The 20,579-nt window shown below is 43.6% G+C and overlaps 1 protein-coding gene across 1 annotated transcript in view; it reads right to left on the reverse strand.

Annotated features, from left to right (window-relative positions):
* Window positions 1-2,882: 2,882 nt before the first annotated feature.
* The window catches only part of LOC113903307 (signal-regulatory protein beta-1-like), a 36,396-nt gene continuing 18,699 nt past the window's right edge, over window positions 2,883-20,579 (reverse strand). Inside the window, 8 exon segments of the mRNA XM_027559263.1 lie at window positions 2,883-5,175; window positions 5,781-5,889; window positions 9,667-9,773; window positions 9,775-9,988; window positions 10,634-10,807; window positions 10,810-10,933; window positions 18,853-18,857; window positions 19,662-20,018. Of these exon segments, the coding sequence (XP_027415064.1) occupies window positions 5,789-5,889; window positions 9,667-9,773; window positions 9,775-9,988; window positions 10,634-10,807; window positions 10,810-10,933; window positions 18,853-18,857; window positions 19,662-20,018 (1,082 nt within the window). The 3' untranslated portion in view covers window positions 2,883-5,175; window positions 5,781-5,788.

Consider the following 20,579-nt stretch of genomic DNA (forward strand, 5'->3'; position numbering starts at 1 on the left):
TTGTGAACACTTAGTTACCTGAACAAGATATACGGACTTCTCAGGATGCCCTGTCATTAACCTCACACAGTGCTGGTGTCACATCCCACGTGACCCATCATCGATGCAGATGAAATCAATTTAATTGATTGGTCATTGTGTTTTCCACTTGGAATACTTGTGGGAATTGCCTTCCATTGAAACCATAAATTAGTTATCATTCTGGCCCAGTCCCAACTGAACCACTGGACAAGACCTTCTGGGGACTGAGAAGACATGTTGCAGCCCTGGTTGCAGCATCTCCAGCCTTGACTGACACTAAACTCTCAGGCTGGTTCACCTGGAACTCATTATCTGAAGTTCTTGGAAGAAATGTCACCTCATTGCTCATGTTCCTTGTCTTGCTCAAGATGTTTTGAAGTTCTGGTGTAGATCAAGGTGAGATTTCATTCCACATTCTTTCAGTCACATATACTGGCACCAAAGTATAAAAATTATAAATGTGGTTGCCACCTGGGTTAGAAGAAGGGAACCAATGCACAGAAAGGAAGATGGCAGCTCTCTTCTCCATTAGGATATAAGGATGGCCTGGAGCATAACAGGCACTTAAATAAACATACTTGCAACGAGGACAAATACATTTCTAATAAACAAGAAATGTCAAATAGAGTCTGTGTCAGACTCTTTTTTCTGTTTTGGAATCAGAGACAAGGCCCCAGGCTAAGGACAATGCGATCTTAACAAACAAACAGTATTCAGAGAGTTACCTGGAGGAAAAGCCACCTCCCATTTTCCACAAGTTCTTCTATGGTGCAAAAGTCAACTTATCCCAATTCACCAAAATAAATGTTAATACTTGTTTTTCTCCATGAAAGTGATATTTTTCCTAATGGGTGAAAACTGATTCTTAGACTGTGAAAATTCTTAACTATCAAAGTGTTTCATGTTAATCAATGCTCAGCCCTAGCCAACAAAATGTTATTCCTTGGTAGTTAATTGTTCTTGGATGTGTTCTTGGGTGGTTCATAAGCAGCATTGGCATGAAGTTCACAGAAGATACACAGAGTGCTTGCCAGATGAGTTCTATGAAACTATGGAGGACTTCCTCTTGATGGATTTTTCAGTTTTAGTGCATGCATTATTGAGTGCATGCATTATTGCTTAATGACATGTTACCACAAACATAGTAGCTTAAAAAATGCAAGTCTATTACTTCATACTTGTGTGAATCAGGAGTTTAGGCACAGTTTAGCTGTCATTCACAGAAAGAAGATGTTGTGAGACAGATGGAGCATGCCACCTACAATCCAAGGGATATTTGAGGTATCAGGCAAGAGCCCTGGAAAATATTCTCCCTGAAGTTCATAGCAGCTTTATTCATACTTGCAAAAACTTGAAAATCACCTAGATGAGTTGGTAAAGAAATTGGTGAATCCAGATAATCAAATATTATTCTTGACTAAAATGCAATCAGCTCTCAATCCTTCAACAGATGTGGAGGAATCTTACATTGTTTTTAATAACTGAAAGCAAAAATCTACATGTTGCATGATTCCAAATATATGACATTCTAGGAAAGGGCTCCACCCTCAAGACTTAACTCCTTCACAAAGAACCACCTCCAAACACCATCACATCAGGGATTAAATCTGAACAAACGAATTTTGGAGGGACACAAACATTTGGGCCATAACAGACTTCCTTACATTTTTCATAAAGTCCTTGTCTTTTCAACGATCCTGTGTAGGATCACACAGGATGTGTACCACACACATTTACTTGTCATGTTTCTCCTTGGGCTCCTCTCAGCCGTGATGTTTCCTGACTTCTCTTGTTTTTGATGATTTTTGACAGATCTGATAAATACTTCTCAACTTTATTGTAGGATGTCCCTCTACTACAACTTTTCTGACCCCTTTCTCATAATTAAACTATGGTTATAGGTTTTGTGGGAAGAAAGTCCCAGAGGAAAAGTGCCATTTTCATCAGATCTACATGATTTATGCCTATTGATATTGATTTTGATTGTTGAAGAACATTTAATGACTTGGATAATTTGTATTTGTCAAATTTCCCCACGGTAAAGTTACCCATTTTCCTCCTTCCATTCTGTCTTCTTTGGAAATGAGTCACCACAAGCAGCCCATACCTCAGGAGTGGTAAACTGGGTTTCTCTTTTTTAGAGTGAAGTATCTACATAAATTACTTAAGACTTTCCTGTACAGAAGATTTTTTAAAATTCTGCTCCATGCATCAATATATTCAATGATGTATTTACATCAATATAGACTCACAGATATTTATTTGATATCTGAAGTTGTAATCCTAACTTATTTTGGCTGCTATAACAAAATATCACAGACGGAGTGACAGAAAACAGAAATTTATTGCTCACAGTTCTGGAGGCTCAAATTCCACTATCATAGTAGCAGCATGATTTTGGATTGATCCGAAATCCTTCTTTTGGAGTGCAGATTTCTCATTGTATCCTCACATGACAGACAGAACTAGGAAGGCCTTGTGGGTCTCTTTTGGAAGGTACTAATCCCATTCATGACAGAGGCTCCCTTGTGAACTACTTGTGCTCCAAATGCACCAACCGGAAGCACGGTACATTGGGCATTAACATTTTAAATATGAATTTTGAAGTGACAAAAGCATTACATCCAATACTTAATATATTTGTTGCTCAAATTGTTCCAGCTTTGTCCACTGGGGCCTCTTTCAGTTGTTTCCTGAGCCCCTTTGACAAACTCTAGTAAATGTCAGTTTTTGCATTTTGGTTTTGTTTTCTTTTGGCTTTTCACTTCCTTATATTCTGAAGGATCCTGAATTTTTGATAGGACTTCTAAACACAAAGAGGAGAGTTTAGCCTTTAATGAAAGGACTTTAGAACACAAGAGTCAGGTGACTGAATTAAATCATTTTTATTTTGAAATCCAACATTTAGTAAAAATGAATTCATTCATTTATTAAACATTAATGGCCTGGTATGTGGCAGTCAATGTTCTGGCAACTGAGGATTCGGTCTATTCTCATAAAACTGACGTCTTGTTTGAGGAAGAGACAACACATATATCAGAGTTCATGTTGCATGGTGCATTAGTTTAGTTGAATAACACCAACCCCCAACACATGGTTCAGATTTCAGTTATCACAGGAAATTTACTGTGAACAGTTGCATGAAGTACAACTTTGCTGCTAACTCCACGTCAGTCCACAAATCACTGTGTACTAACAGATGCTCATCATGCTCAATAACCAATCCTGTTAATTCTTCAAAAGTCTGCAGGATTGGTCACCGTGACTCTTACTCTGTTTTGGCACAGACAGAAAAATAAGTAGTTGTGTTGTCTCCATTCTCCCAGTGATGAACTCATATGTCATTTACAAGGTGAATAACTGTAAAAGGGAATTGGCAACAAATGAAAGTGCAATGGAGAGACAAAAAGTGATGATGCCAGAAGTTATATTCAAATTGAATGCAAATGGATTACTGAAAAAATAGTTGACCATGGGAGTAGTAACCTAATACTGGAAGAAAGATTCCAGATATGCAGTCAGAAGAACTTAGTGAAGGCCAGCTTACCACATAAATAAGGAAACTGGTGGTAAGAAAAGGGTGAAAATGACCCAGAGGATGTGACAGCAGCAAATATTTCAAATCAAAGGAAGTTTTGTAAAGATTTCACAACTTTGAGAGTACAAGCACTAAATGTTGGAAATTGATCCAAACTTACCAAGGAGCATAATTCACCAAGTTGGAAAAAAGATGCTCTTATATTGTAAATTATACAAGAAGAAGAAAGCAGGCAAATTAATTGATGTAATACTCAATGTTTCTACTTTGTCAAACTATATATTGTTAGTTGCTGACAATCAGAGTTTCTAATGCTTTAAAAACAAATTTTAAAAGTCACAAAACAATCATTATTCATCCCAACATTACTGAGATCAGATTCCATGATTTCATTTACACAGTAATTTTTATAGTCCTTTTCTACCATTCAAAGAGAGAGCTGCCTATCTTTTATGTCAGATGGTGATAAGTGCTCAGGAAACTAACCAGATTAAGAGCTCATGGAATGCCATGGTGAGACTGGAACTGATACTTTATACATTGTGGTATATGGAAGGTGCCTTGGTAAATTTGAGCAGAGACTGCAAGGAAGGAAAAGAGCGAGCCAAGCAGACATGTTGGAGGAAGAAGGTGAGGGTAGAGATAGGATTTGACTGACAGTCCGAGAATCACTGTGCCTGAAACAGGAAAGCCAGTTAGAGACTATAGCAGTGGTGCAGGAAGGGATGATGGTGTCTGGGACCAGGGAGTGGTGATGGGGATGAGAGTGTGCAGATTATGTTCAGTGGTGAGCTGTGAGAAGCTTGGACTGGCTCAAGAGAGACAACATTTACATTTTCAGGAATTATTTAAGTTGCTAAATGGTTGTGAACTTGAAATTGACCACATTGAAAGCATTTTACATCAAGAATTTGACATGTATTACCAATCAGGCTTATTTTTTCTTTCTTAACAGTCAGTTGTTAAAGATTTACCATCACGCTACTGGACATAATCACTTTAAAGACAGAACTGAATATGTGATATAAAAGAAAGAGAAATCAAGGATGACTCCAGGCTTCTGGAAATAGTGTATTTATCATGAGCAACAGGGTTGGGAAGGATGCAAAATGATAGAAAGACTACTCTTTCCATCACAGAGAGAGGAGGGAACACTACTCTTTGGGTTTGAAAAATAGGCTATTGAGACAATAAGGAAGGAGAATAATTTTTCTTAAAACCAAGATAGGGCATCATTTATACTCAAAGGGTGAGGAGTCCGATGAACAGAAGACAGAATAACTTCTCTGCAGAGAACATTAGTGTGAGCCAAGTCCAGGGTTACAGGTGAGAGATAACCTGACCTGTGTTGATCTGACTTATTTCTCACATTCCAGGGATATGTCATGAGTCAGTCCCCAGAACTACTTCCCATGATCCCCACTCAGGACCAAGTATGAAGACACAGCTCTGAGGGCTTCAAGAACATGTGAGCAGGCAGGTCTCCATGGAAGGGGGGCATTTGGAGCAAAGTTGTGGGAGCTTCTAGCTGGGTTCTTCTCCAAGGCTGGGCCCTTCAGGGAGGGAAGGAGACAGCAGAGACAGAGGGTGGCACCAGGCAGGAGGGAAGGATGGAGCTGTGGGAAAATGTCATAGTTATGTGCTCATCACTCAAGAAACATTTCATGAATCCCTCTGATGTACCCAGGTGTTCTCCTCCTAGGATAACTGTCCTGAGAGGATGGGCAGCTCCTGAGATAGAACTTTACCTACTCAGCCTCCTTCCCTCCTCCCCAGGTCCTGCGCCCCTCGTGCCCCTTCCTAAGCCTTTCTACTGTTACACAGAGGATCAGAGCAAGACACCCCTCAGAACAGCTGATCCAAACTTCTCAACATTGCCCTAAATATGGATTTCTTTTGCCCCAAGAAGTCCCAGATTTTAAGTGAACCACCCGCTCAGGTGTTCCTCATTCAGCACCCTCTGCCCGCTTCCTTTACAGAACCCCTAAGACTCGGTGGACCCCCTTTGAAAACCCCTGATCCAGCCCATCTCCTCTAGGACCTCACACACCTCCTGAGAACCAGGTAACACTGAGAGGGAAGCAGGGTGTCCTGAGGGGATTGAGGGAGCTACTTCACCTTCTCTTAACTCCACATGGGCCCTGACCTTGTGTGGTCTATGAGTAGCCTCCCTAAGCTCTAGGACAGAACTTGTCCTGCCCTCCATCCCACCCCAACTTACATTTATACTCAAAACTTCTTGCAGATTAGGATGATGGAGATACCAACCAATAGCAGCGTCTTGGGGCCTAGGAGGAAAACTGCCAGGAGAGGCGAAGACTGTTCTGGGCCTGGAAATCAGGCGACAAGGCGATTGATTAGAAGGGTCACAGAGGAACCATTCCCAGGGCCTCCACTTACTCCATCTGAGGCCGCCTGGGCCCACCAACACTCTGTGGCTTTGACCTGCCGCCTGGCCTCAAGCTTGAGGCAGACATTAGGGCACAGGAATCCCTCATCTCACACTCTCTTTTCCCAGGCTGCAAGGGTCCTATAACTTGAAGAGAAAACTCCAGAAGTGAAAATCACTGTGAGACAAGAGAAAATTCAGCAAGTCCTAGTGCACAGTCTCTCACTAGGCTGCAATCCCATCCTCAGTCAGCTATTAGGAAAATTTCAGGAGAAATAGTCAAGTCTGATAAGGTTAGGAATCTAGATATTGAAAATAACATCATGAGTATTAAATCTGCCTAAACTTTGAAAATATTAAAAAAAGTGTCCTGCAGAACAGTGCATAGATCACAGGAAAGGGTTTCAACCTATTCTTGATTTAATATGGTTGGCACACAATCCCCCATATCTGTGTGTAGATTACCATATGTGTCAAAAGAGGTGATCAGTAGTAATCAAGTTAAAGATCTTAAGATGGCACGTTATTTTGGATTTTCTGAGTAGAGCCCATGTGATCACAAAGATCCTTACAAGTAAAAGATGGAGGCAGGAGAGTCAGAGAAGGAGGTGTGATGTCAGAAGCAGAGGTCAGCGTGATGTGGGGCCCTTTGCCAAGGAATGTAGGCACCTCTGGGAGCTGGAAAGGGCAAGAAAATGGATTTTCCTCTAGAGCCTTTGGAGGGAACACAGCCCAGCCAACATCGTAGACGTCTGACCTCTACAACTATATTAAGCATATTTGTGTGTGTGTGTGTATATATATGTATTAATGCACTTGTATTAAATCACTGAACATGGTAACTACTTACAGTGACTATAGGAACCTAATTCAAGGAGAGATGTGAATAAATGGACAGGCACAATTTAAAATGCTTAACTTCTTCGTGTGCATGCGTGCATGCTCAGTCACTTCAGTCATGTCCGACTCTTTGTGCCCCCATGGACACATGTGACCCCTGCCACCCTCCTCTGACCATGAGATTTTCCAGGCAAGAATACTGGAGTAGGTTGCCATGCCCTCCTCCAGGGAATCTTCCTGACCCGGGAATCTAACTATGACACCTATGACTCCTACATTGCAGGCAGATTCTTTACCCACTGAGATACCTGGGAAGCCCCAGCTTCTAGGTGAAAAGAAGGAAAAAGTACTGTTTGGCTATTGAATGGTGAAGGGAAAATGGGAAAAAGGAAAAACATAGTGGAAGGGATTTCAGGGTTTATGTTCCTGAAAGATGAAAGAGAACCAAAGAACGAGAGGACTCACAACCTTTCTCCCTCTATGAAAACCAACTAACCAAGAACTCCTTTAAATGTTAGATTATGCTGTACTGAGAGAAGAGAGGCTAGAAATATTGTAAGACATCTCAGTACCGTAAGAACAAACAATAAGATATGCATCCTCACCCCAGACCCCTGGACCCAGGAGTGCAACAGCTGGATCCCTCAGATGCTCAGGGTAGGCTTTGGGTCTGGGTGGAAGGGTCACATCGGCATTTTATGCTTCTCTTCAGCCTGCCCACCTAAATGCTTCAAAAAACGCTTCCAGCCTTACTACACTAGCAACCTTGATGGGACAGCCCAGAAATACCAACCCTGGTTGAGTCCAAGCAGGAGATGGAAGATTAGAAAACATTTCCAAGCCACTGTAGACAAGATTGCATGAACTCTTCTCTCCTACACTCCCTGTTAAGTATAACCTGAACCCTAGAAATAACACAGAGGATAAGCACAGGAGAACTCTAGGTGGAAGAAGAGGTGAACAGGCTGGAGACCTCAGGACTGGAGGAAGAACACAGCAGTCAGCCACCCAGGTCCGCTCTCCTAATTCCCTAGCACAGAAAGAGACCCAGATGTGGCACTAAAGAAAAAGAAAGTCTAAACCAATAATCTAAATTTCTGCTTCAAGAAATTAGAAAATGAGAAGCAAGATAACCTAAAGCAAAAGGAAGAGAGGAAATAATACAGAAATAAGAAAAATAAATGAAGTCAAAAACAGAAGAGAAAAATCAATGAAACTTAAAACAAAAACAATAGAGAAAATAACTGAAACAAAGAGTGTGTTCTTTCAAAACACCATTAAAATGAAATGCTTCTAATAAATAAATAAAAAAGGAGGAATGACACATTTCCAATAACAGGAATGGAAATGGAAGACATTAATACAGACTCTGCAGATATAAGTGGATAATAAGAGAATTTTACGAACAACTGTACAGACAGCAATTTGAAAACTCAGAGACAATGGAAGAAATAACTCAAAAAGCACAGCCTACCACAGCTCACACAATATGAAATGAATGTTCTGAATAGTCTTAAACAATTGAAATTTGCTTCAAATTAAAAAAAAAAAAAAAGATTCTCATGACCCATACGGTGTCATGGGAAAATTTTGTCAAAAACTTACAGATGAATTAAAAACAATTTTGGTGAAAAAAAATAATTATAAAAGGTATTTTGAAAAATTTGAATTTATATTCCACTTTAAGTGATATTGGGAATTAGTATTGATTATATTAAGTGTGCACTGGTATTAGTTTTATAGAAAATAATGTCCCTAACGAAAAGACCACACAATTGCAGACACCATTGACACACATAAGTTGTGAACACAATTATGCAACTTCTCTATATCACTAATTTAAAGGAAGTTGTTTGTTCTCCCTTTCCTCTCTTAATTCTTCCAGCAGGCAGGGACCTGGACGCTCAGTGACCCAGCATCGACCCAGTAGATGAGGACAATACCATAGGCATGTTGGAAGAAATGTGGGCCTTTGAAAGATCTTCTGGAGAAAGATTCATGGAAACCTGACTTGGCCCTCTCTTGATGTTATATGACAGCCTACAAGATGTCTTACTTATATAAAGGGAGGGGCACTGTCATTGGAACAAGTCCACGCTGTGGGAGAACACGTCTGTAATTAGCATGTATCTCTTGTGCAGGCTTGGGGTTCCTGTCCTCAGTAACTCATTCACCTTGATTACTTTAGCCCAATGACCTGGACTAAAGGCAACACATCTTCAACAACACAAGACCGACCCCCATCCCCACTGCTCCCTGAGTCCCTTATGTAAACTCCAAGCCCTCTGGGTGGCTGAAGCAGAAAAGGAGATGAACTGACAGTTGCATTTAGTTGATGTGCAGTGAGCGATTGCGATCATTTCTGGTCCACTGTCACAAATCAAAGGACAGAGGAGCCCATGCGGTGACCACTCATGGTCACCTGGGTGCCTGGTACAACTCTAACTTCATGTCCTCACGGCTCCCCTTCCAGAATTTCACAGAGTAGTAAGTACAGACATTTACTGGTGTGATGTTCCTGATATGGATGGAAAAGTCTAGGCTGAAAAGAGACCAGGAAGAGGTTAGAAAGAGTAAGGAGGTGGCAAGTGGGCAGATGTGGAATGGTGAACACAGAAACGTTATTTGAAGAAAGAAAGAGGCAGGACACTGAACAGGATGATATTCCTCCTTCCTCTCTCTCTTAATGTCATGGATGTTTATGTCAAAGGATCTATAAAGAATATACCATACTCTTACCCATGGTAAGGAGGGAATTCACTTTAAAGTTCTAGTTTATATCTATTGACTTCTAGATTGTTTGATAAAAAGCATGAAGTACTCCCTTCATTATATAAAAACAAATAAAGAATTGGGTCAGTTGGAGTGGAGTCCTCACCAGGGAGTTTGTGGGTGCCCTGGTCCTTCTGATGAGCAGAGACCTCCAGGGTATGTTTTTTGGTGACCGCTGGCTGCCCATCATACTGTGGCGAGCACCACAGCCTCCCTGTGGGCAGAGGAGTCCACCAGGAGCCAGCTCATCCAGTTAAAGGTTCCATCCTTGTGTTCTATGAGGGTCAAGGTCACTTCTGTTCAGAATATGATTCCATTCTCCAACCAGATCAGCTGCAAGTCTCTGGGGTAGAACTTGTTCACTTGGCAGGTGATGACATTCATCTGGTTCCCCATAGGGTGTTGTGTAAGCTCCAAGGTGGGTAAAACTGAAAGAGCACAGAGAAGAAGCTCTGACAAATGGGACAGGTCACCGCACCCAGGTCAGAGCCAGGCAGGCAGCAAGTGCTCAAAGGGTTTCTCTGCATAGGAATGAAATCACTAAGCACAGTGCAGGGCACACAGTAGGTGCTCAAAAACTGATAGCTCCTATTAGGGTTATAATGTTTGCAATCAGCAAGATCAGTCCCTATCATACAGTAGGCACACAATAACTGCAGCAAAATAAATGAAATCCCTAGGCACATAAGGGCCCGGCTTATAGTGTTGCCTAGTCACTCAGTCGTGTCCGACTCCTTGAGACCCCATGGACTGCAGCCCTTGAGTCTTCTCTGTCTATAGGACTCTCCAGGCAAGAACACTGGAGTGGGTTGCCATTTCCTTCTCCATGGCTTATAGTAGGTGCTCAGTAACTGGAGAAGCCGTTGATAAAGCAAAGAAAACTATTTAGCATCGTGTTTGGCACAGGTGTCCATAGAAGTGAGTGAATAGCTCAACTAGAAGCCTGGTGTTGGGCAGGAATGTCAGGAAGTAGATTCCAGGCAATTCAAGGCATGGAGCAAAAAGCAGGCGGGAGGAGCTAGTTAGGGCCTTGGGGGCAGGGGAGGGCTTGAGTTGACATGAGGGGCATCTACCTCGGATGGTCTCAGACAAGTTGGCAGTCCCATGGAGAGGAGGGCCCCCCTGCAGGGTGACATGAGCCACCTCGCAGATGACCTGGGAGTGAACATCTCCCGTGGCCAGCAGCACCTTGGTTGTGCTGGAGATGCTGTAGGAAATGCTGTCTCCCTCTGGATCCACACTGGTCAGTTGCCATTTTTGAACCATATAAGGGAGATGTTTCTGGGGGAGAAACCGTGAGATTTGCAGGTGACACTCACTGTCTGCTCAGGCGTAGCCCTCACTGTAGGGCCAGATACCATGGGCGGAGAGGGCTTAACAATGAACATGATTGTGATTATCATCACTAACAAAAAACTTGTGACACTGTTAAGAAATTGCAAATATATTATTTTTAAATTGTTCAAATAATTCTGGGAGGGCAGTGTTACCATAGTCATGTTACGGGGAGACCTACAGGTTCCTAGGGGTGACTTTGAATCAGGGGCAGGGCTGACTGGAATTCCAGACCTGAGTTCAGAGTCCACCTTCTTTCCTCTGCCAGGTGATTTCCCACCAATTTGGGCACAGGAACAAAAGTACTTTTGGGGCTCACTCTTTTTATTAACTATTCCTGACTGGGCTCGCCTGGAAAACTTAACTAACTTCAGAAAATGCATTTACAGAAGGGAATGCAGGGAAGCAGGATCACAGGGACCACACAGAAGCTGAAGCAGGGTGGCCAGCGGATGAGAGGGGTGGTGTGGCCCCTTCTAGCTCCTCGTCTATGAAAGAGGGCAGCTGGCATTAACCTGCCCAGGCTTCAGTGAGAGTTAAATCAGGTGCTGGAAGTGTTTTTGCTGGGAGTAAAACAAGATGCTTCACAAAACTAAACAAATACATGTCTCTCTTTAACCTGGACTCTATTTATGTTCAGAACTGTCTTTCAGGTAGTTATTCTTCCCACAAAATGCCAATTGGACTAATATATCAACCCCTGAGTTTCAAAGGAAGGGTGCAAACGGGTATCTTTTTGAGTCGGGTTTTTCTCTTGGGTTAGTTTTGAGTTGAAAAGAAAGATCACCGAGTGCTGAGAAACCACAGGTGCTTAGCTTCTTCGCTAAGTCGCTTCAGTCGTGTCCAACTCTGTGCGACCCATAGACGGCAGCCCCCAGGCTCCGCCATCTCTGGGATTCTCCAGGCAAGAACACTGGAGTGGGTTGCCATTTCCTTCTCCAATGCATAAAAGTGAAAAGTGAAAGTGAAGTCGCTCAGTCGTGTCCGACCCTCAGCGACCCCATGGACTGCAGCCTACCAGGCTCCTCCGTCCATGGGATTTTCCAGGCAAGAGTATTGGAGTGGGGTGCCATTGCCTTCTCCAGCTTAGCTTCTTAACTGTTATTAAATCCATAGAGACACAGACATAGGCCTACAAGAAACCCAGATTCACACAAATCAGCAAGTCAAATGTGAGAGTCCCTGTAGAGGAGTCCTGCAGGGTGTCTCTCAATTGTTCATTATTACCCAATACCTCCTGTAAAAGTCTGTAGACAGCAAACATTACAGATATTTGCATTTCTAAATATTTAGCTTGCTTCCTAAAACTCATCAAACATTTGAGGACATACATAGCTATATGTTCCTCATATTAGCTGCCTTAATATGTCAAATTGTATAAACTCCAGCATCCTGGACATCCCTAAAGGGATGAGGTACTGTGATCAGTTACTACTTATCCAGAGTTTCCTCAGAGCCTAAAGATGGCCTGATCTCTTGATCACCCTCAGCTCTCTAATCCCCCCCACAGCTCTGAGAGGAAGGCCTGAGTGTGTCCCCATATATAGGACAAAATTCAGGGAGAGTGAAGCTGTTCAAGGACACGTGGCAACTAAGGTCAGAGTTCACCTCACTGCACACAGGACTGATTGACTTTAGTGTCGCAGTTCTTTACCCTTGAGCCTCACTGTTTCTGGACAAAGCGGATACAAGCACCACCTGGTAAGATGAGGATGTATATAAAACACAGAGCTTGGCATATAGTAGGTGCTTAATCAATAACATCCATGATCTTATCATAAAAGAAAAGTGAAAGTGTTAGTCGCTCAGTTGTGTCCGACTCCTTGCGACCCCAGGGACTGTAGCGCTCCAGGCTCCTCTGTCTATGAGATTCTCCAGGCAAGAATACTGGACTGGGTTGCCATTTCCTTCTTCAGGGGATCTTCCTGACCCAGGGATTCAACCCAGGTCTCCGGCATTGCGGACACATTCTTTACCATCTAAGCCACCAGAGATGCCCTTGTTATCATAAGATATGGTCATTCTAGTTCTGAAACTACGTATTTATTTTTTAGGCAGTAAGAAGCCAAAACAAAAGCACAATTGAAGCACCAAGGAGAGTCATATTCTGCTCCAAACAGCTGCCGTGCAAAAAATCGACATTAAAAAAAAAATAGTAGAAACACCAAATTATGAATCTGTCCCCAATTATAAACATAATCCCATCAGAAATAAGTTTGGGGAATTAGCTTTCAAAACACACAAGAGACCACAGGCATTTTCCTGCAGATTAGCTCTTTATAGAACCTGGAAGCATTCTGAAAGGAGACAGGACAGATTTCATCAGTGTCACTGTGGTTGTTGAGGCCAGAGGGCTCCAGGCTGAGAAGGGAGTGTTTGCAGGGATTCCAATGCCTGTTTAGGCACACAGGTGTTTAAAGATGGGAAGGTTTCCCCAGTGATGAAGCTCTGGTCTGAACAGGATGGTCTGAGTGAGTAGGAAGGCCCTCTCAACCCAGGTGAGCTCTGTTGGGGTGTGGGTGTCCTTGCCACTCCACTCAGGCTGAGTTTCTTGGGCCTTCGAAGATCTGTCACCATCACAGTTTATTCTGAAGCACTCACATCTGGGAGAGCTGTTCTTATAACCCAGGCACAACAGGGGACTGACCTCTATCAGGGAAAAACCATAGCCTTCCCTCTCGGTGACCTCGAGAACACACAGCTCAGGCTCCTCTGCCCTAGCTGGGCACCAGCATCCTCCACAGGAGTTAAGACACTCAGCTGTCCAGGCCATGTCTGTGCACTTAAATCAGAATTTCTAGGGTACAGCCAAGGTCCTGAGATCTTGCCACCATCTTCCAGGTGATTCCAATGAGCAGCTGAGGCCGAAAGGCACCCAGCTCCACAGTAACTCAGTTGTACTCAGTCCTGGAGGGAAAGTGACCCTGTCTGAGAGTTTCTGGCTCCAACACATCAGGGCTTATGTTAGTGGAATATGTATCACATGCCAGGGTCTGCTCTAAGCTCTTGACATGTGTCCCTCATTCAGTCCTTTCAGCTGCTCTGTGAGGACGGGGCTGTCCCTGAGGGATGAGGACGCTTAGGCCCAGAGTGGGGAGAGATTCGGCAGAGGTCCCAGCGCTGGGATGGGGCAGAGTTGGGATGAGTTCCCAGGCAGGTGTTTGGCCCAGGCTCTCAGACACTGCACTGAGCTCAGGAACACCCTAACCGCCACCCCCGCCCCAATCCAGAGCTTCCTAGGCCCTCTCCAGTCAATCACAGACCCCTGAAAGTTGTGTGATCACCATCATTTCGTAGATGGGGAAACTGAGGACAAGAGGGAACTGAGACATGCCCAGGACCCCACAGCCTGGGAGGCCAGCACCATCGCTCCCTGAGGGGCTCTCCTTTCACCAGGTCATTCTGCCCTCAGGACACTCTGCAAAGGTTGTGTGATCATCCTCTTTCTACAGGTGAGGAAGGGGGGTGCCCAGTACAGGGAACTGTGCGGGTAATTTGGACAGAGCTCCTCAAATCCTTCCTGAAAGACATGATGACCACCATCATGCAGATGAGGAAACTGAGGCTGAGAGAAATGAAGGGACTGTCTCCTCTCACCCTCTGACTGTGTCCTGGTGTTTCCTGTCAAGTCTAAGCTTTCAGGTCCATCAGCAGAGCAAGTGCCCACCTTCAGGAGCCTCCACACTGACCACCAACCCCTCTTTTGCCTCAGATTCTTGACTCCAACAACTACAGGGAGGAGTAGCCTCTGAGGGCCCGGCCCTGGGGACATTGGAACCACAAGGGAAGATGTGGGCTCCCGACGCCTGAGTCTAGAACAGGAACTCTCGCTCACACGGGGCCCCACCACCCTCTAGGGGACACCTCCCCCTCCTCATCCTCAGTCCACAGAACCAGGAGTGGGCACACCTGGTGCTGCTGGGGTCGCAGCGGCCCCTCTGGGCTCTGTCCACACCACCCTTCCCGGACCTGCTCCTCAGGGGCCTGGTGAAGGGGCAACATCACAACAATGGGGAGAAAATCTCCTGATGCTTTTAAGAGTGTTGAAAATAGCTAATTCCCCAAACTTATTTCTGTGTCATTGTGGAACTTTTCAGCACATCATGTGACACTGAATGATCTGTCTCATCTGGGTTGTAAAACTGGACTTACCTCTCTTACAGGGCCTTTTAAAATGTTTATCTCTAAAGAAAAGAATGAAATAAGATTTTAGAGGACAGGGCTGGAGTCTGCTCAACACTTTGATAAGCACAGTGGGGTGTGCAGAGAACAGGGCTGTGTGACTGTGAGTGCCTGGGATTCGATCTTGGCTCCTCTACCTGTTCACAAATCAGATCCCCTCTCTGAGCCTGAGAGTCCTCATCTGTAAAAGTGGTAAACAGACAACCTTTCCTTCTGAACACTGTTTATAATGAGTAAATGCCTAAGGAGGATTCACCATCTGACAGGCAGCAGCTCGCCTCCCCTCCCTCCTTTCTCATCCAGGGGATCATCTCTCAGGCGGCCTGAGGAAGAGGATGAACAGCCCTGGGAGCCAGCAGATCTGAGAGGTGGGGGAGCCACTTACTAGCTGTATTGAGACTGAGCAGGGGACCCACCATCTGGGAAGTTTAATAATATCTGAGAAATCAGGAAAAAACACCTTCCGTGCTGACATCTAGACGTTTAGGGAGATTATTTGCTACCAAGACTAGGAAGAAAATCAGGCAATATCATCACACAAATTAAAATCCACATACTGTCTGAACTAGCAATGCCACTTCCAGTGGGTATTTCCCCTCTGAGCAGAGTGACACTTGGAAAGCTTATCCACCTTAGCACTGTTTCAGTAGCCCAAGGTTGGGAACAACTTAGTCTCCATCAACAGGAGATTGGGAGATAAATGATGCTGTCTCCATATGCTGTGTTAAGTAGCTGTCGAAAACCAGGGCAGCTCTAGGTGCTGATATGGAATGAGGGATTTGGGATCATGTGGGTGAAAGTAGGGAGAGTTTTCCAGTCACCTCAGGCTCAGGTTCTGAATGTGAGGGACCTTCTGGACCTTTGGGAAAGCAATGAAAGGAGCCTGTTCCATGGTTAATTCAAGATTTTGGGTGGTGGTGGTTTACTCAGTAAGTCGTGTCTGACTCTTGCAACTCGATGGACTATAGCCTGCTGGACTTCTCTGTCCATGGTTTCTCCAGGCAAGAATACTGGAGTGGGTTGCCATTTCCTTCTCCAGGGGATCTTCCCGACCCAGGAATTGAACCTGGGTCTCCTGCATTGCAGGCAGCTTCTTTATCGACTGAGCTCTGAGGGAAGCCCAAGGAGTTTTTATTCTGCAACTTCTATGTGCCAGGCCCTTCCAGAAAACTAGGCCCAATGCCAGTGAAGGAAGGAGCCTTGCCTGGAGTCAGATGGAGTTCCTTTTTTTTTAATGGAAAAGAAAAATATATAAACATAGTGAGACATATTAACATTTATCTGAGAATATTTTATCAAATGCAGAAAAAATAAGAATAGGAATATCTTGATGTTATTAATAATTTAAATATAATTGAATTATATTTAATTAGTTTATATTAATCATATCCTATACAATATATATCAAGTGGGCCTTAGAAAGCATGACTACGAATAAGCTAGTGGAGGTGATAGAATTTCAGTTGAGCTATTCCAAATCCTGAAAGATGGTGCTGTGAAAGTGCTGCATTCAATATGCCAGCAAATTTGGAAAACTCAGCAGTGGCCAAAGGACTGGAAAAGGTCAGTTTTCATTCCAATTGCAACAAAAGGCAATGCCAAAGAATGCTCAAACTACCGCACAATTGCACTCATCTCACACGCTTGTAAAGTAATGCTCAAAATTCTCCAAGCCAGGCTTCAGCAATATGTGAACCGTGAACTTCCAGATGTTCAAGCTGGTTTTTGAAAAGGCAGAGGAACCAGAGATCAAATTGCCAACATCCGGTGGATCATCGAAAAAGCAAGAGAGTTCCAGAAAAACATCTATTTCTGCTTTATTGACTATGCCAAAGCCTTTGACTGTGTGGATCACAATAAACTGCGGAAAATTCTGAAAGAGATGGGAATACCAGACCACCTGACCTGCCTCTTGAGAAATTTGTATGCAGGTCAGGAAGCAAGAGTTTGAACTGGACATGGGAACAACAGACTTGTTCCAAATAGGAAAAGTAGTACGTCAAGGCTGTATATTGTCACCCTGTTTATTTAACTTATACGCAGAGTACATCATGAGAAATGCTGGACTGGAAGAAACACAAGCTGGAATCAAGATTGCCGGGAGAAATATCAATAACCTCAGATATGCAGATGACACCACCCTTAAGTGAAGAGGAACTCAAAAGCCTCTTGATGAAAGTGAAAGTGGAGAGTGAAAAAGTTGGCTTAAAGCTCAACATTCAGAAAACGAAGATCATGGCATCTGGTCCCATCACTTCATGGGAAATAGATGGGGAAACAGTGGAAACAGTGTCAGGCTTTATTTTTCTGGGCTCCAAAATCACTGCAGATGGTGACTGCAGCCATGAAATTAAAAGACGCTTACTCCTTGGAAGGAAAGTTATGACCAACCTAGATAGCATATTGAAAAGCAGAGACATTACTTTGCCAACAAAGGTCCATCTAGTCAAGGCTATGGTTTTTCCTGTGGTCATGTGTGGATGTGAGAGTTGGACTGTGAAGAAGGCTGAGTGCCAAAGAATTGATGCTTTTGAACTGTGGTGTTGGAGAAGACTCTTGAGAGTCCCTTGGACTGCAAGGAGATCCAACCAGTCCATTCTGAAGGAGATCAGCCCTGGGATTTCTTTGGAAGGAATGATGCTAAAGCTGAAACTCCAGTACTTTGGCCACCTCATGTGAAGAGTTGACTCATTGGAAAAGACTCTGATGCTTGGAGGGATTGGGGGCAGGAGGAGAAGGGGACGACAGAGGATGAGATGGCTGGATGGCATCACTGACTCAATGGACGTGAGTCTGAGTGAACTCCGGGAGTGGGTGATGGACAGGGAGGCCTGGTGTGCTGTGATTCATGGGGTCACAAAGAGTCAGACACTACTCAGCGACTGTTCTGATCTGATCTGACACAATATATTTAAAATTTTGTATCTCATTCATTGTTGTTAGATGTCCACAGGACATTTAAAAAAACTGGCAAAAAAATAAACATTACTAAATCTCAAAAAGTATAATTATTTTGTGTGTGCGATTCAGTTATACATATATACATACGCTATTTTTGAAATTATTTTCCATTATAAACTATTACAAGATACTGACTATAGTTCCCTGTCTATTTAGTGAACTTCTTATTGCATATCTGTATTTTTAAATAGACATCTAGCATTCTATTAATACTAAGTCAAACAAGTAGAATCAAAATATCATAAATTTTTTAGTTAGGTAAAAATTCATAAGTTTTCTAATATATATATGTTATACATAATTTATATATATGTATACAAAAGCTTTTCTACTATACTAGATAAAGGTTTGAGAAATGAACATCAACAAAAAGAAGAGATGGAGAAACTGGAAAACATAAACTAAATGAAATGGGAGCACTGAATATGAAATAGAAAAAGTGAAACAGACTAGATAAAAGTCACAGACCCTCATATAGTCCAGTTGTTTTTAAATATGGCTGCTCATTAGAAACATATTGGAACTCTGGCCAAAAAAAAAAAAATCAATACCCTGGTATTTGTATTTGTATTCTGCAACTTCTATGCACTAGGCTCTTCCATTAAACAAGTTCCAATACTGGTGCAGGAAGGAGATTGGCCTTGAATCAGATTGGGTTCTTGATGGATCCTTTCACTGACTATGTGACTGTGGTCTGGGCCCCCATCATCTCTTGGCCTCAGGGCCCCATCTGTACATAGGAGGTTGGGAGAATGATGCCTAAGGCTGAGAGTCAAGGATTCAGGGCCTTTGGCAGAAAAATCTAAATGAGCACCTTTGCTGCCTCAGTGGCACTGCTCCTAAGTCACCCACATGGAGAACTGCTTCCCTGAGGAGGGACATTCTGAGATGAAACAGCTCTGCTGGGAGCCTTTAGTGACTGTGTGAGTCAATCCCTGAATGACAGAAGGAAACACCCAACCTCTCGGCATTGTCTCCAAGCAGTGCCGTAAGAAGAAACACTGAAACAGCATCTCTTAGAATTTCTTCCCAGTTTAGTAAGTTCTGAATAGGAAATAAAGAATAACACATCTCCCCTCCCTGCCCTCGATGGACTTCTCCTCTTTGGGAGGAAGAGAACATAAGCTTCATGGGAGAAGAGCCCTCCCCTTCTTTGTTCAAGAGCCCTCACCTGCTTTGTTCACTGCTGCTTCCACAGCATCCAGGGCAGGGCCTGGCACACAGTAGGTGCTCAATAAGTGCTGAATAAAGAGAAGACTCAGCCACACTGAGGGTGCACTCTCCAGAGATAAGAAGTGAGGCCTGGCCTGTCAAGGATCAAGTCACTCAGACTTTCATTCCCTTTATCCCTGGAATCAAAGGACTGAATGTGAAGGAAAAGACAAGGACTGTGGAACCAGGTAGATGGGGGATCCAGACTTCTCCCACATTTACCAGCTGTGGGGCCTGGAGCAAATAGCACAACCGTTATGGCCTCAAATACTCTGATTTGTAGAAGGGAGTAAAATCAGATCATGTCCAGATCACTGTTGTACCAGATTCCTTTTTTTGCTCAAAGAGTGAAGGGCATTCTTGTTGACTTGTCAGAGACCAGGGGATGAAGGACACCCAAGCCATACTCACCGCTCACAATGAGATGAGTGCCTGGTCCAGACTTAAACTCCACATCACCACGTTCTCCTTTCTGGAACTTCACACAGTGGTAGACACCAGCGTCTGCTGGGGTGATGTTACTGATGCGGATGGAAAAGTCCATGTTGTTTCTCTTTGTGGAATCTGCAACACTTGTTACTCTGGGGAAAGAGGCTTCTTTTGAACTGTAGATTAACTCCCGACATGGTCCAGTTCCCCTGAACCAATTGATGGGCCCCACGGGGCTCAGGGAATTCACAGTGCAGTGCAGAGTGGCCGTCTCTCCTGCTGCAACAGACACTGACCTCTCAGGCTGAATCACCTGCAGCTCCCCCTCACCTGCCGCTCCTGGAGGAAAACACAAAGTAGTTATTTATTCATCCTTATTCAAAACATGTTTTCTCACATGTTTATCAACGATCAAGAACAGCTTTCATTGTCTGAATGCACCATTAATGGGCCTTAATCTCAGCACACTGCATGTGCATTGCATGTAGCTTGCACAATGAGCCTATAATGTAAGACACTAATACAAGAGAGGAACTGAGTCATGGAGGTCAGTGATGTGGCAGCCTTCATCGACTTTTTATTCCATGATCCCAGCCTTGAACTCAGGCTTTTGCATGTATATTGCATGTAACCTGCACAATGAGCCTGTTTTGTGAGATCCTTATACAAGGTAAGAACTGAGGCACAGAGAGGTCAGTGATGTGGCAGAGACTGGATTTGGGCATTAAGCCCTCTCTGGAAGTGTCGTGCTCCACCAAATACTTCTGGCTGTTCACTGTGTGTCCTCAGGGAGTGATGCATTTCTATCCTTTGCATTAGGTGAGACCACATGACCTCTTAGATCACTGAGTTGTAAGGAGAAGTGATGAATGTATTTGGCATGGTTTTCATTTAACTGTA

The sequence above is a fragment of the Bos indicus x Bos taurus genome, chromosome 13 (assembly GCF_003369695.1).
Source record: "Bos indicus x Bos taurus breed Angus x Brahman F1 hybrid chromosome 13, Bos_hybrid_MaternalHap_v2.0, whole genome shotgun sequence".
Taxonomy (NCBI): Eukaryota; Metazoa; Chordata; class Mammalia; order Artiodactyla; family Bovidae; genus Bos; species Bos indicus x Bos taurus.